Genomic DNA, 11,875 nt, shown 5'->3' with positions numbered 1-11,875 from the left:
TTTTCCCCTTCTGTTACTATTCCAGAAAGGTACTTTTCTGTGGTTTTGGAGTAGGAAAGAGCATATCTATGGAAATGTCCCAGACTGGGATATGTGAGCATGTATCAGATTTGCACTGTGTAACACTAAGAGAGCTCTACACTTCTCTGCTTGATGGTGTAGACTGAGGGGTGTACAGCCTTCAGGGTGCTGTCTTGCACCTTCTCTGCCCAACATACTCATTGGTGGAATGGGCTTTCAGGTACAATGTTTACATCTAATTCCAAATTTTTCTAGATGTTGGGTGTTCAGAATCAGTCAGTTAATAGCACTTACATTTATGGTGCAGCTGGTACAGTGCTGGATTAGGAGGACTTCTACCTCTGTACCTCTCTCTTCTTTGACACACTATCTCAGCCATCCAGACTGGTGTACCTTTCAGGGCAGGGCAGCTTTCAGGCAGCACAGGACTCTGGGCCCTGCTCCCAGGGTTTCTGGATATTTGGGTAATATTAGAAATGTTGAATCTTTGGTTGAATCTGGTGATGATTAGAAATTGTTTACATGGATTTTACAGTACACAAATTGGTATATGTTCTTAATGGTCAGGGTTTGGCTAGAAAGTCTTGGAGAAGAATCAAACTGGGACAGTCTGCTACAGACTTATGAACACAGTTTGAAAGTTTTCAGTGAAATTAGTACCAGTGCTTAGTCAAATTATGTTTGCTTGTTGACCTCTCTTATTTAATTAGTCCCTACTTCACTGAGCTGCTTCTACTTGCACACACTGAATCCGCTATTTCATATTGTTTTACCACTCTAATGATGGAAGAATTTGGCACAAGAGATGTTTTCTTTTCCATGTTATAAAGCTATTTCTTATGATTTGTGCAGAAATAAATTGTTTTGTTGCATCTCAGTTGTCTGAAACTGAAAGAAAGGATGTGTGGTAATCTCAGATCAAATATTATGTGAAGCTGAGGAGCCAGACAATCTCCATGGTGTTCTTACCAGGTGTGGGTAATTATCCAAAGTTTGGGTGTTTGTACTCTTGAGGTTCCCACATCTCTGTGCACTACACAAGCAGATTTCACTGTTTTTCAACTAGAAAGGTTGTAGCCTCCTGCTCTGTGTTCTGCTCCTTGTCTCTGGCTTCAAGGCACCCAGCACCCTGAGGGAGCCTGTGTGCACATGTGCTTATTGTGCTCCAAGCACTGTGAATGAACCACTGGCCTCGTGTGCTAGGTAAATCATAGACACATCCTCACACAACAGCCTGTCAGCAGGAGTGATATCCTTCACCCTGCCCAGTTCAGAAGAGAGTGGTGGGTGTCCAGTGCTGAGCTCCAGGGAAGTAAACACCAGGGCCACGAGCCTAGACTAAAGACTAAAATCCAATTCTTGAAATCCCAGGCTCCAGCCTCTAGGGCCTATTGCCTCTCTAAGCATGTGTAAGGTCTTAAAAAAACCCCATAAAATCTTAATTTAGAGCTGGATTCAAGAAAAACATTGTATTCAATTAATTATAGATGAACTATAATTATAAAACACAAACGCGTTGCTGCAAAGCAAGCAAATAAGCAGAAAGGATTATTTGTTGTTTAATGTAGCAGAGGAAGGTAGCTGAGGAAGGGATACGTCTGTCTGACACCTAGCAAGTTGTGCGAGTCTATTTGTTAATCTTTTTAACTTTCCATTTTGTTAGGATAGGGTTTCAAGAGCAAATAGAGTAAATGAGATTAAGTGTGTGTCACCCTGAATCGCTGTCCTCTGAGTTATGAGCAAAATCACTCTATGTCAGAGAATTATAATTATGAGGAAAATGCTGCCTGTGTAATTGTGTGCTTTGTTCAGAAGAATCTGAGATCTGTAATTATCTCTAGTATGCCATGGTGGTGTGTGCTGGCTCTTGATTTCTGCAGTAAGCAAAGGCATTGAAGGTTTCTCTCTGGAGCAGTTCATGATGTAGCATGGCTGGTACCTGCAACAGTAGCAATATTATCCTTTAGGTCTTCTTTTCAAGTGAGGGATCCACAGTAACTTGGAATAGAGCACCCATTGTACATTTATTTTTGCATCTACCTTGAACTTAAGCATTGATTGCACAGTGAGGAACGGTGGCCATGGGGGAGAGTCTTCTGAGCTGTTGATATGCCAGGAGAGGCATATCTAGCTCCTTTTGCAAAATCAAGTTGTAGCACATCCAGTGCTGTGCTCCATCTCTTACATTTTTGGTAGCCCACAGACATTGCTTTTGATATCTGTGATGACCATGATTTTGCAGGTGCTCTGACAAAACAAAGGGTGCAGCTTTCTTTAACAAGAATTAAGCTGTAATCTCGTGGTAGTGATCTATTAGAGGACTATATGCTACTCTTAGTTCTACTTAGTTTATATGGCCCTTCATGCTATGTAACTTCACTGTGACATGAGTTGAAAATATAAAGAACATAGTCTCTGGAAATTTTGGGTTCACCAACAAAAAAAAGCTTTGAATCTGTGGGTTGTTTATCTGGATTAATAAAAAATTTCTGCTAGAAAAAAACAATTGAAAAGTTCAGCTAGTTTCGTCCCATGGATCAGTGTCATTACTGCTGGAAGCAGAGCTCCTGGAGAGAGGATATGCACAAATTAAAAAGAAACTCACTACAGGTCCTGCTCAAGCATTTCTGCGGTTTCTTATTGAGGCAGAGAGTGCAGAGGGTCAGAAGGCAGACTTTTGCCTGATGGATTAGCAATAAAACAACCTGCTAGACTTGGATGCAAATTTTTGGTTACTTTGCCTAAATTTTGTGTGCATTAGGGGAGAGGAACAAGCAGGATGCATAATTTTTTTTAGAATTCTAGTAGCAATTTTATTTTCTTTTTCAGACATTTTTACAGTTACGAGCCAAGACTTAAATCTCCACATCTGTTTTTATCGGTCAGTCTAGTTTGCAACTGAGGCCCCTTTTGTCCCATGTAATTTTATGTAATCTGTGATGCTGCATAAAGATTCTGGGAAGAAAAAATAGAAGGACTGAACAGACCTTCTGGCTAATATGTACAATGACTCACTCTATCCTTTATTTCAACTTCCATGAAGTATTTTCAGATACACTATTTACCCATTAAATGAACTATTTATTTTAGCTTATGGCTAAAGTTTTTCCTAGTATTTTGATGTATTTATTGGGAACATGAAAAAATAAATCATAAATTAGAACTTAACAAATGCTTACATTAATCATCTGAGACAGTCTCATTATAATCTTATTCAGAGTAACTAGTTATCTGTAAGAAAGGGTTTCCTGTCCCTTGGATGCCAACTTACTTGAGGAAATCTCCTCTATGCTTGACAAGCAATTGGTAACCATAGTCTTTCTGTACACAGAAACTAGGCAGTTTCTTCATAGGAAGAAATGAAGTAATTCATGGCCATTACTGAATCTAGTTTTACTATAATTTAGAGGGAAGAACTCTTCCCTGGGAAGAATTTATTCTATAATTGCTTATTTCAGGATTTCTGTTGCTTTCCTTCAGAGCATCTGGCAAAAACTGCTGCTAGTGGCAGGCCTGCAGCTTGCTTGCCAGGGTCGCTGGGGCACATTTAATGGCAAACAAGAAACTTCTACCTTGCCTTGGTTTTCTGTCACCAGCAGCTGCTTTGAGGAAAACAACATGGCAGCAAGCCCATATGACTTCACTGCACATTGAAATTCCACCTCCTGGGGAACGTACAGGTCATAGGGTCAAGCTGTCTTCAGCTGTGTCTGTCTGAGCTAGATCATCTCCATCAGTTTTCTTTTCTAGAAGACCTGCTCCTTTACCCATGCTCCGCAAGCACCTGGATGAGATCCTAAATGCAAGAGAAGCACAGAGAAATTCAGCTCTTCTCCACTGAGCTCTCTGCCCCTTCCTAGTCTCTTAATAGGTCTTAATTTCCTGGGCCTTTCTATGCTTAAGACCAGTCCAAGGAAAAACGTATGCTTCTGCTCCCCCACTATGCACTGTAGCAAAGCATCCTTACTCAAGTGAGCTTTATTTTTTCCTTCTCCCCTAGTCATCCTGGAGGTTTTCCCCCTGGCCACAGATACATCTTACTCTCAGCTTTACAGTTAATTTGCGCTGGGAAGGATTTGTCCAACTTTTACTCACTCAAGCCCAGGCTGATTGAAGAATGCACAAGGAAAGGTCCTTTTAAAAGCAGTTTGCAGCAGTGCAGTGTTAAAAGCCTGACAGTGAAGAGGAGTGGAGTACAGAACAATCACTTTCTGCCTACTTTAAAGGGATGAGGGGCAAAAGCACGGTGCCCTTCTGACACTGGCCACAGGAGCATGTTTAACAGTATCTTCTCAGGGTCAATGACACCATTCTCAGCTGTTCCAAACAGCCTATCAGTAGCAAAACCAGTGCAAATTGGATCTGGGAGAAGACCGAGTGTTGGTTGTTCTTTTTTCTTTCCCTCCACAGGTTTCAGCCGGGCAGACAACCAGATTCAACTCTAGATGTTATTTCAGGCAAAATGTGATCCAGGATATGTGGGCCAATATGGTTTATGCAAATGGTGGCAGAGTGTTGCTGCTGAATGACTGCACAGCAGCTTTGCCATCAAGGCAGGTGGAAACTCGGCCAGGGGTCTTACTTTTACTGAAGAGGTTCTTGGTCCCATATTTTTTCCTTATTTACATTTGCAAGGTTCACTAGGTTGATCCTATTTTCCCCCTCATCAACCCTGTAACACCAAATCTCTTTATGCAGAACAGGGAAGTAGATTTGGTCTAGTGTTTAGATATAAGCTTTAGAGAGGCTGCAAATGGCTGAGAGAATAAACACTGTGGTTTGTTGGGTAAAGCTGCCAGTAAGACAGCCTGTTTTCATCCATGGTCCTGTCCTCCGCTGCTGGTGGGAAGTGTTCTTCATTGCAGCCAGAACAATTTTCCTTTTAGCAGGCATTTCTCCACTCACTTTCCAAAATCTGCTTTTTCTTCTTTACCCTTTATCTTCAATTCCTCTCAGTTACCTCTGCCAGGTGAGCAGCAAACCACCCATCCCAGTGTTTCTGGAAGGTGTTCATGTGGTAGGTGCCATCCTCTTCCATTTCTTTTTGAGATAGCATTTTTACATTCTCCTGACACCTGCAGCACCCATCTGACTAAACTTTCCCCCAAGGAGAGGTTTTGTAATGTTCTGGGTGGCTTTTAGAGTTGGTTCTGAGTGTTATTTGGAGTTGAAAACCACTCAAGGGGAGGCATAGTGAGAAGTGAGTGTGCTTCTCATTTTACCAGCTGTGGAGATCAGTGTTTTAAGAATCCTATTCTGCTTTGCACCAGTGAAAACTGAAAGTAACACCAACTACAACAAAGCTGTATAGAAGGTAAACAGAAATCCAATAATGAGATGAAGGTTTTACACAGAGAAGCAAAATGCCAGGTTGCAAATAAGGCAATAGGGCTGCAAAGCCCCATGAGCTATGTGAACAATTGGTACTGTCTGTGTTACGGAAAAAAGTAGCTTTACAAAGGGTGTCTGCACTGAAACTGGCCCTATGGAAATTTCTGTTGTTAAATTGCAAATTCAGCCTTCCTGCATGATTGTTGTGCAGGGGACGCAACTACTTTTCTGTATGATGATGGTGAATGGGAAGAAACTACGTGTTACTGTCAAAATAACCCTCACCTATAACTTTTCCTCTCCACAGGTGCCCCTGGTTGACAAAAGCCATCTCCCCAGCCATCCCAGTGTACAATGGGCTCGTATTCTTGTTTGTACTGGCAAACTTCAGCATGGCAACTTTCATGGACCCTGGAGTTTTCCCACGAGGTAACAGAGAATGGGACTGTTGGGGGGGCAGGATTTGAAAACCCAAGCCAAAGGAGGTGTCAGGTATCCAAATACAGTTGGCTGACTTATCTCCTTTTTTTTTTTTTTTTTTTTTTTTTCTGGTATTCTTCCCTGTATACTTCATTTATTTATTTATTCTACTCAGCTGGAGTGGGATGACAGTGAAATGCTGGATACCCTCCACCTCTCTTCTCAGCTAGATGTCAGGTGTCCTTGCACTTGCTCAGACTGGCAGTTGAGGGCACAGGGTTGTGTAGAATGATTCTCCTTGAGTAGCTCTCCTGACTGATGAGTTTGTGATTGCCATCCTCTGTGTCATGCTGGCACATTGAATTTAAGTCACTGTCTTCACAATAGCTAGTGGAGCGTGATGGAGGGGAGAGGCTAAACTTTCTGAAATGGCTTCATTAAAGCAGACCTTCCAAAAAGCCTTAAAACAAATGCAAAAGCATTGAACGCTAAAATAGATAATGATGAAGGCTTGCCTTATAATGTCTAAAAATTTACATTTAGAAAGATATGCCTGCTTAAATTAGTACTGATTCACAGCTGATTAAATAGGGTAAAGATTGCTCAGCATCTGTAATGGGAACCACAGTGCAGCTATTTCTTTTAACACATCCTAATGAGAGAATTATCACCTCGTTTTATCCCTCTTCTAATAATTACGCACGTGTAGTTTGCAAAAATGACTGCTCTAGGCTAGTGGATCTGTGCTGTCTGCAAGCTGTGCTTTCTCCCCTCTGTTCCCTGAATTCAGGATCTATTTTGAATTGCTACCTGACAAGAACAAGCTACCTGCCCTGCTGGCTTCCCTGAATAGCAAGTGCCAGGTTTCTCCAGGTGGCAGTTTCTAATGATGAGAATTCATCTGCTGCTCCTTTCAGCTGAAGCTTTTGAACCCAAGTTAAGTGTTGTAGCACTCCAGTTAAGGAAAAATTGTGTGTGAAGTCAAACTAAGGCAAAGGGAAGATTCAGTCATTTGTGCAAGATTCAGTGATGCAGTGTCTAGGTGCCTAACGGTACAAATAGAAGTTTGTGAGATTTTTTTAAAAGAGCTTGAGTGTTCGGAGGCTTTACAGAGTTTCCTGGACTTCTGAGTTCCTCCATCTCAGCTGTGGTGATTAGACACGCTTTGCATGTGAAGGTATCGAAAGCATCCGAGCTCTTTGCCTGTGGCAGGAGGAGAGCTGGAATAAAGTTGTTCAGTTTTGGAAATCTTAGTCTGGGGATCAAATATGTTTGTGTAACTTAGTTCCCTCAGACTAGAACCTGCAGTCAGACTCTCCACCATGCCCTGAGTGATCAGTACTGAGTGTGTTAAAAATTCACACCTTCCATTACACTTCTCTAATTTCCTCTTGCAAACATTGATTTCAAAGGAGAAAACCTCAGGGATATTAAATGGAAACTTTGCGACTTTGTCACCCTCCCTGTCTCCCTTATCATGAGGGAGTCATGAGCAAAGCAGAAGAGGAGTTTCCCACAGCTCACCCTTCTTCTGTCTCTCTTAATTTGCGGCCTTGGCCTTGTATCTACACTGTGCATGTGTCTGGTTGGGGAGAGGCTGGGAGCAAGGGAAGAGGGGAAAGGATGAGAAAAGGGGTAGAAGTTGTCCTGGAAGAAAGTGATGGAGTAGGAGTTTAGATGTGTGAAGGAAGAAAACTTGCAAGGAAAAGATGGAATAGACTATAAATACGAGTGCTGGGAGGAAAAAGGAGCAGATGTTATTTCAGATCACAAGTGTGCATGCGGAAAATTCTCTCGCCGTCCCACGCCACCTGCAGAGATGCCAGCACAAGGAGTTCAAAATTGTAGGAGTGATTTGAAATGAATATGCAACAGATCTGTTTGCTTTCTGTTATTGAAATTAGGTTGTCTTCTTGGTTTTCAAGCTTTTTAGCACATTTCTGATAGTTACAAATTTATACTTCACAAAATGAAATAACAAATAAGCAATGCAAAAGCTGAAATTCTAATGAAATCACATTATTCCTTTAAGGAAGCCACCAAAAATCATAAACTATGTTATAAAACATGGAACTTGGCTGCCCTTTGTCAGTGAGTCAGAGTATCAGAATCTATGTAGTAAGATACATTACTCTGCCAATGTATTCTTCTGTTCACATCACTGAAAGCTGGAAATAAACATATTTCTAGCTATATTCTTTAAGTTATATGTTCTGTAGCAGATAGAACTTGGGCTGTGGGCAGAAGGAAGTAAGCCGAGGTCATTCTTGTATTGTTGAAGAGGTCCTGAATCAAACCCCTAGGTCCATTACTCATTTTTTAATCCTTTCTTAGTTTTCTGACTGGTTGTTTCTGGTATGAATCAGGATTGGCTCTGTGCAAGTGAGTTGCCAGTAATACACCAAAATGAATAAGAAGGAGATTAAGCATTAAATCACTGAAACTGAGGCTACCCTGACAAATCTGATTTACAGTCTGGGTTTGAGACTGGCAGTGTTCATTGCTGGCTAATTATGGATACCAACTACAAACTGGCTTCCAATATTTTTGTTGTGAATCTATGCAAACTCTTCAAGCATGTGTCAGCTCTGCAAGACTAATGTGTTTATATGCATGTACATGTTTTTTGTCTGCATAATCAGCTTTTTTTTACAAGAGCTTAAATGGTTTGACTGTTCTAGTGTCTTGTTTTCATATGCCTACCTGTATTATACAGCATGGGCTAGTTTATGATAGTTTTGAAGAACCCACAGAACCCTGGTTGTAAATGCTGGCTAAGATTCAAGCGGGAGTGTTCTGCAGCCCAGACAACCTGTTCTGACAGTCCATCACTTCCACCACTCTGTTATTTCTCTGACAAACCCAAGAGCATGTGCAGTTCCCCTGTATCCGAGGCACTGACTGGATATTAGCTTTTTTATCTTTACCTTCTGTTACTTCTACTAACATTTAGTTTTGCATTGAGCAGCAGATGAAGATGAAGATAAAGATGATGACTTTCGAGCTCCACTCTACAAGAATGTGGAGATTAAAGGAATCCAAGTACGGATGAAATGGTGTGCCACCTGCCACTTCTACCGTCCTCCACGCTGCTCTCACTGCAGCGTCTGTGACAACTGTGTTGAGGTAACACTCCTGTTGATTATGCGATCTGTTGGGTTTGCCTCAGTAATGGGGTTGCACATACTGCTGGAAACATGTAGCTGGATAGTTCACCCATATTTCAGTTCTTGGAAGTTCCCAGCTGTAGCCTTGTTGATGGACTCCTATTAATGAATACCATTTGAAACATAGCCCTTGGTTATGATCTGTGTTACATATGCCATAATGTTTGGTGTCTTCTTTGTTGCCAATGATAAAATTGATAGTGCTGGCTGTGTCTCCCTTGGAATAGCTAAGGGATTGTGCATGTGAAAAAGGGGTGAATGTAAGAGTTGATGCAGAGGCAGAGTTCAGGAGATCAAGAAATTCAGGGTGAGCCATTGCAGCTTGTCATGTGTGAGCTTGGGGCTCCTCATTTAATTTGGAATATGCTGGTGCCTACATTAGTGAACATGCAGAGAAGCCAGAATGGTATGTGAGCTTTAGGAAAACCAAACTGTTGGTCACTCTGATTTGTGGGACTTTCACATTCCTTGATAGCCATTAGGCCATGGTGGGGCACACTGGATTTTTTAAAAATCACCCTCAAGCAACAATATGCTTTTGGGGGATAAACATCTCCCAGACTTGGAAGTACAGAATGCTGTATCCACAGCAGTGTATTTCTGGGGGAAATTTTTTATTGCTGAGCTAAAAGTTTTTCTTCTTAAGGGTCATTTCTGCTTCAAAGTCTTTTTTTGTTTTTCAATAGAAAGATGAAATCTTTATGTCTAAAATATATTCTGCTGTGTCATTAAAATGAAAGGAATCACTAATCAGAAAGGAAAAAAAAACAACAGAGTCAGCTGTATATACCACCTTTGTCCTAATCCTTTTTGCTTTAAGCAAGGGAATAGTCTCAAAGAAAGCAGCACAGTTACACGTGAGAGAAAGGCTGTCTGGGTTTACCTCTTGACAGTCATTTTCTCCTTCAGGGCAATACATATCTAAGTTATAATTACCTGGAAGCAATGCTGTGCCTAGTAACCATGGATAAATAGGAGAAGGCTTTCCTGTTGTGGAAGGCCTTAGAAGGATGTGGGATTTGAGAAGATGGAGAGTAAGGAGTTGCCATGGTCCCTGAGTTAGAGGGGAATTGTCACAGCTGTTCATGAGTTGTGTCACATAGTTTCCTTAGACTGCTGTGAATCACTGACTAGAGCTGGACTTTTTGTAGAAAACCTCAGTCATAAATTCCTAGTTTTAAAACATCAATGTTTTCACCAATTATAGATCTGGAGGATTGTTTAGATTATGGTAAATTCTTAGTTGTCCCATGGACTTTATTTTGCCCTCCCCAGTGGCTCAGCATGAAAATCAATTTTCAACAAATGAAGTTTTCTCAGAAAAAGATTGCTTAAAACTCACTGGTATAGACACTTGCAATTTCATGCTGCCATAAGGCCTCCATGGGAGTAAATTCTGCAGCAGAAATGGAAATGGGAGCAAATCCAAAAGTATCCTGAATAAAAGAGCAGAATGCAAAATGACTTTTCCTAGCTCTCCAGAAGTTTAATTAATGGTCAGATCAGTTGAATATTCCTTAATATTCTTGTGAGGAAGTATGAAGTTCTGATTGTATAATTAAATTATAACTGCTGTGGAGGAATATGGACAAGAAACATTAAAGACTTCTGAATCAATAAATCATGGTCTTATACAGCATGCTTTATTGATTCTTGAGATGCTTATTTCCCACTCTCCTGTCTATTCTAGAAGAACTTGGAGACAGTGATAGGAGTGACTCTACTGGCCTTTCTGTGTGGAACCTATTTGGGGTTGTAATTCACATATTTTCACTTTCAGTCTAGAATGTGCAATAAAAATTCTTTCCCCAAATACAAAACTTTTGAGCCTTTTAAAGAGAGCATGGCACGTTGTAAAGCTGCAGAACTAGCCTGATGTAATTTGACATGATGATAGTTCAGATTTATCTCTAAAACAATGTATTTCCTTTCACTGTTTGGATGTTGTTCCCTTTCTCTCCCTTTCTTTACAAGGATTTTGATCATCACTGCCCATGGGTCAACAATTGCATAGGACGGAGGAACTACCGCTATTTTTTTCTGTTCTTGCTCTCCTTGAGCACGCACATGGTTGGAGTGTTCACCTTTGGGCTCATCTTCGTATTAAACCACATAGAAAAGCTGGGAGCAGCTCACACCACCATTACGTATCCTTCTTTTCGGTCTTTTAAGACTCAAGGTGGCTTCAGAATTAATCTGAAGCTTTGTCATTCTGGAACTGGTGGAGATCTGCTCCCCTCCCAATCTCCCATTGTTCTTTCCCTGTAGATGCTTAGTGCAGGTTTTTCTCTACCCATCTGACCTGTGTAATCATCAGTCATCCCCAAAACTGCCTTGACAACCCAGCAGAAGGATATGCAGCCTCCCCAAATTTTACTTCAGTTGGGTGTGACTCTATACTGCTGGATACTATTTACTCTATTTTAAAGCAGATTTTGCCCTAAAAGCAGCCTCCCAACATGCTGGTGTAGCACCTAAACCCCTGGCTCCATGGGATGCTACTCCTGTTGATTAGTGCAGAACAGTCTTTACCAGATGGTTAGAGCCAGAATCAACGAGTTCACATTGATTTTTAACCATCTCAAGGCTAAGGACCCAGGCTAGGATCAGATGGACTTGACTTTGAGATAAAATATTGCCTAATTAAGGGTGAGGGACACTCTCCCTATTTCCAAGATTATTTTTTTTTTCCTTTTCCTCTCCCTCTCCTTCATAACCTCTTTTCCCCTTCACTCATCCCAGCTTCTTTAACTCCTGGATACAGAATGGCTGTCATGTGTGTGGCTGGATTGTTCTTTATTCCAGTCATTGGTCTCACTGGTTTCCATATTGTTTTAGTGGCCCGAGGGCGCACAACAAATGAACAGGTAAGAAGCAATCCTTTCTCTGTGTTTATGGCTAAGATGTTGAGTTGGGAAGGAAAGTCAGCAAGTCAG

General features: G+C 41.2%; 1 protein-coding gene across 1 annotated transcript in view; it reads left to right on the top strand.

Moving 5' to 3' along the window:
* The first annotated feature begins 5,597 nt into the window (after positions 1-5,597).
* ZDHHC8 (zinc finger, DHHC-type containing 8) overlaps positions 5,598-11,875 on the top strand; it is a 20,612-nt gene continuing 14,334 nt past the window's right edge. Inside the window, 4 exon segments of the mRNA XM_009997648.1 lie at positions 5,598-5,781; positions 8,741-8,898; positions 10,914-11,086; positions 11,704-11,806. Of these exon segments, the coding sequence (XP_009995950.1) occupies positions 5,598-5,781; positions 8,741-8,898; positions 10,914-11,086; positions 11,704-11,806 (618 nt within the window).

Source organism: Chaetura pelagica, unplaced genomic scaffold (genome assembly GCF_000747805.2).
Source record: "Chaetura pelagica isolate M959 unplaced genomic scaffold, ChaPel_1.0 scaffold45, whole genome shotgun sequence".
In the NCBI taxonomy this organism is placed as follows: Eukaryota; Metazoa; Chordata; class Aves; order Apodiformes; family Apodidae; genus Chaetura; species Chaetura pelagica.
The sequence above is the reverse complement of the archived record's forward strand: the minus strand, read 5'-3'. Positions and strand labels throughout refer to the sequence as shown.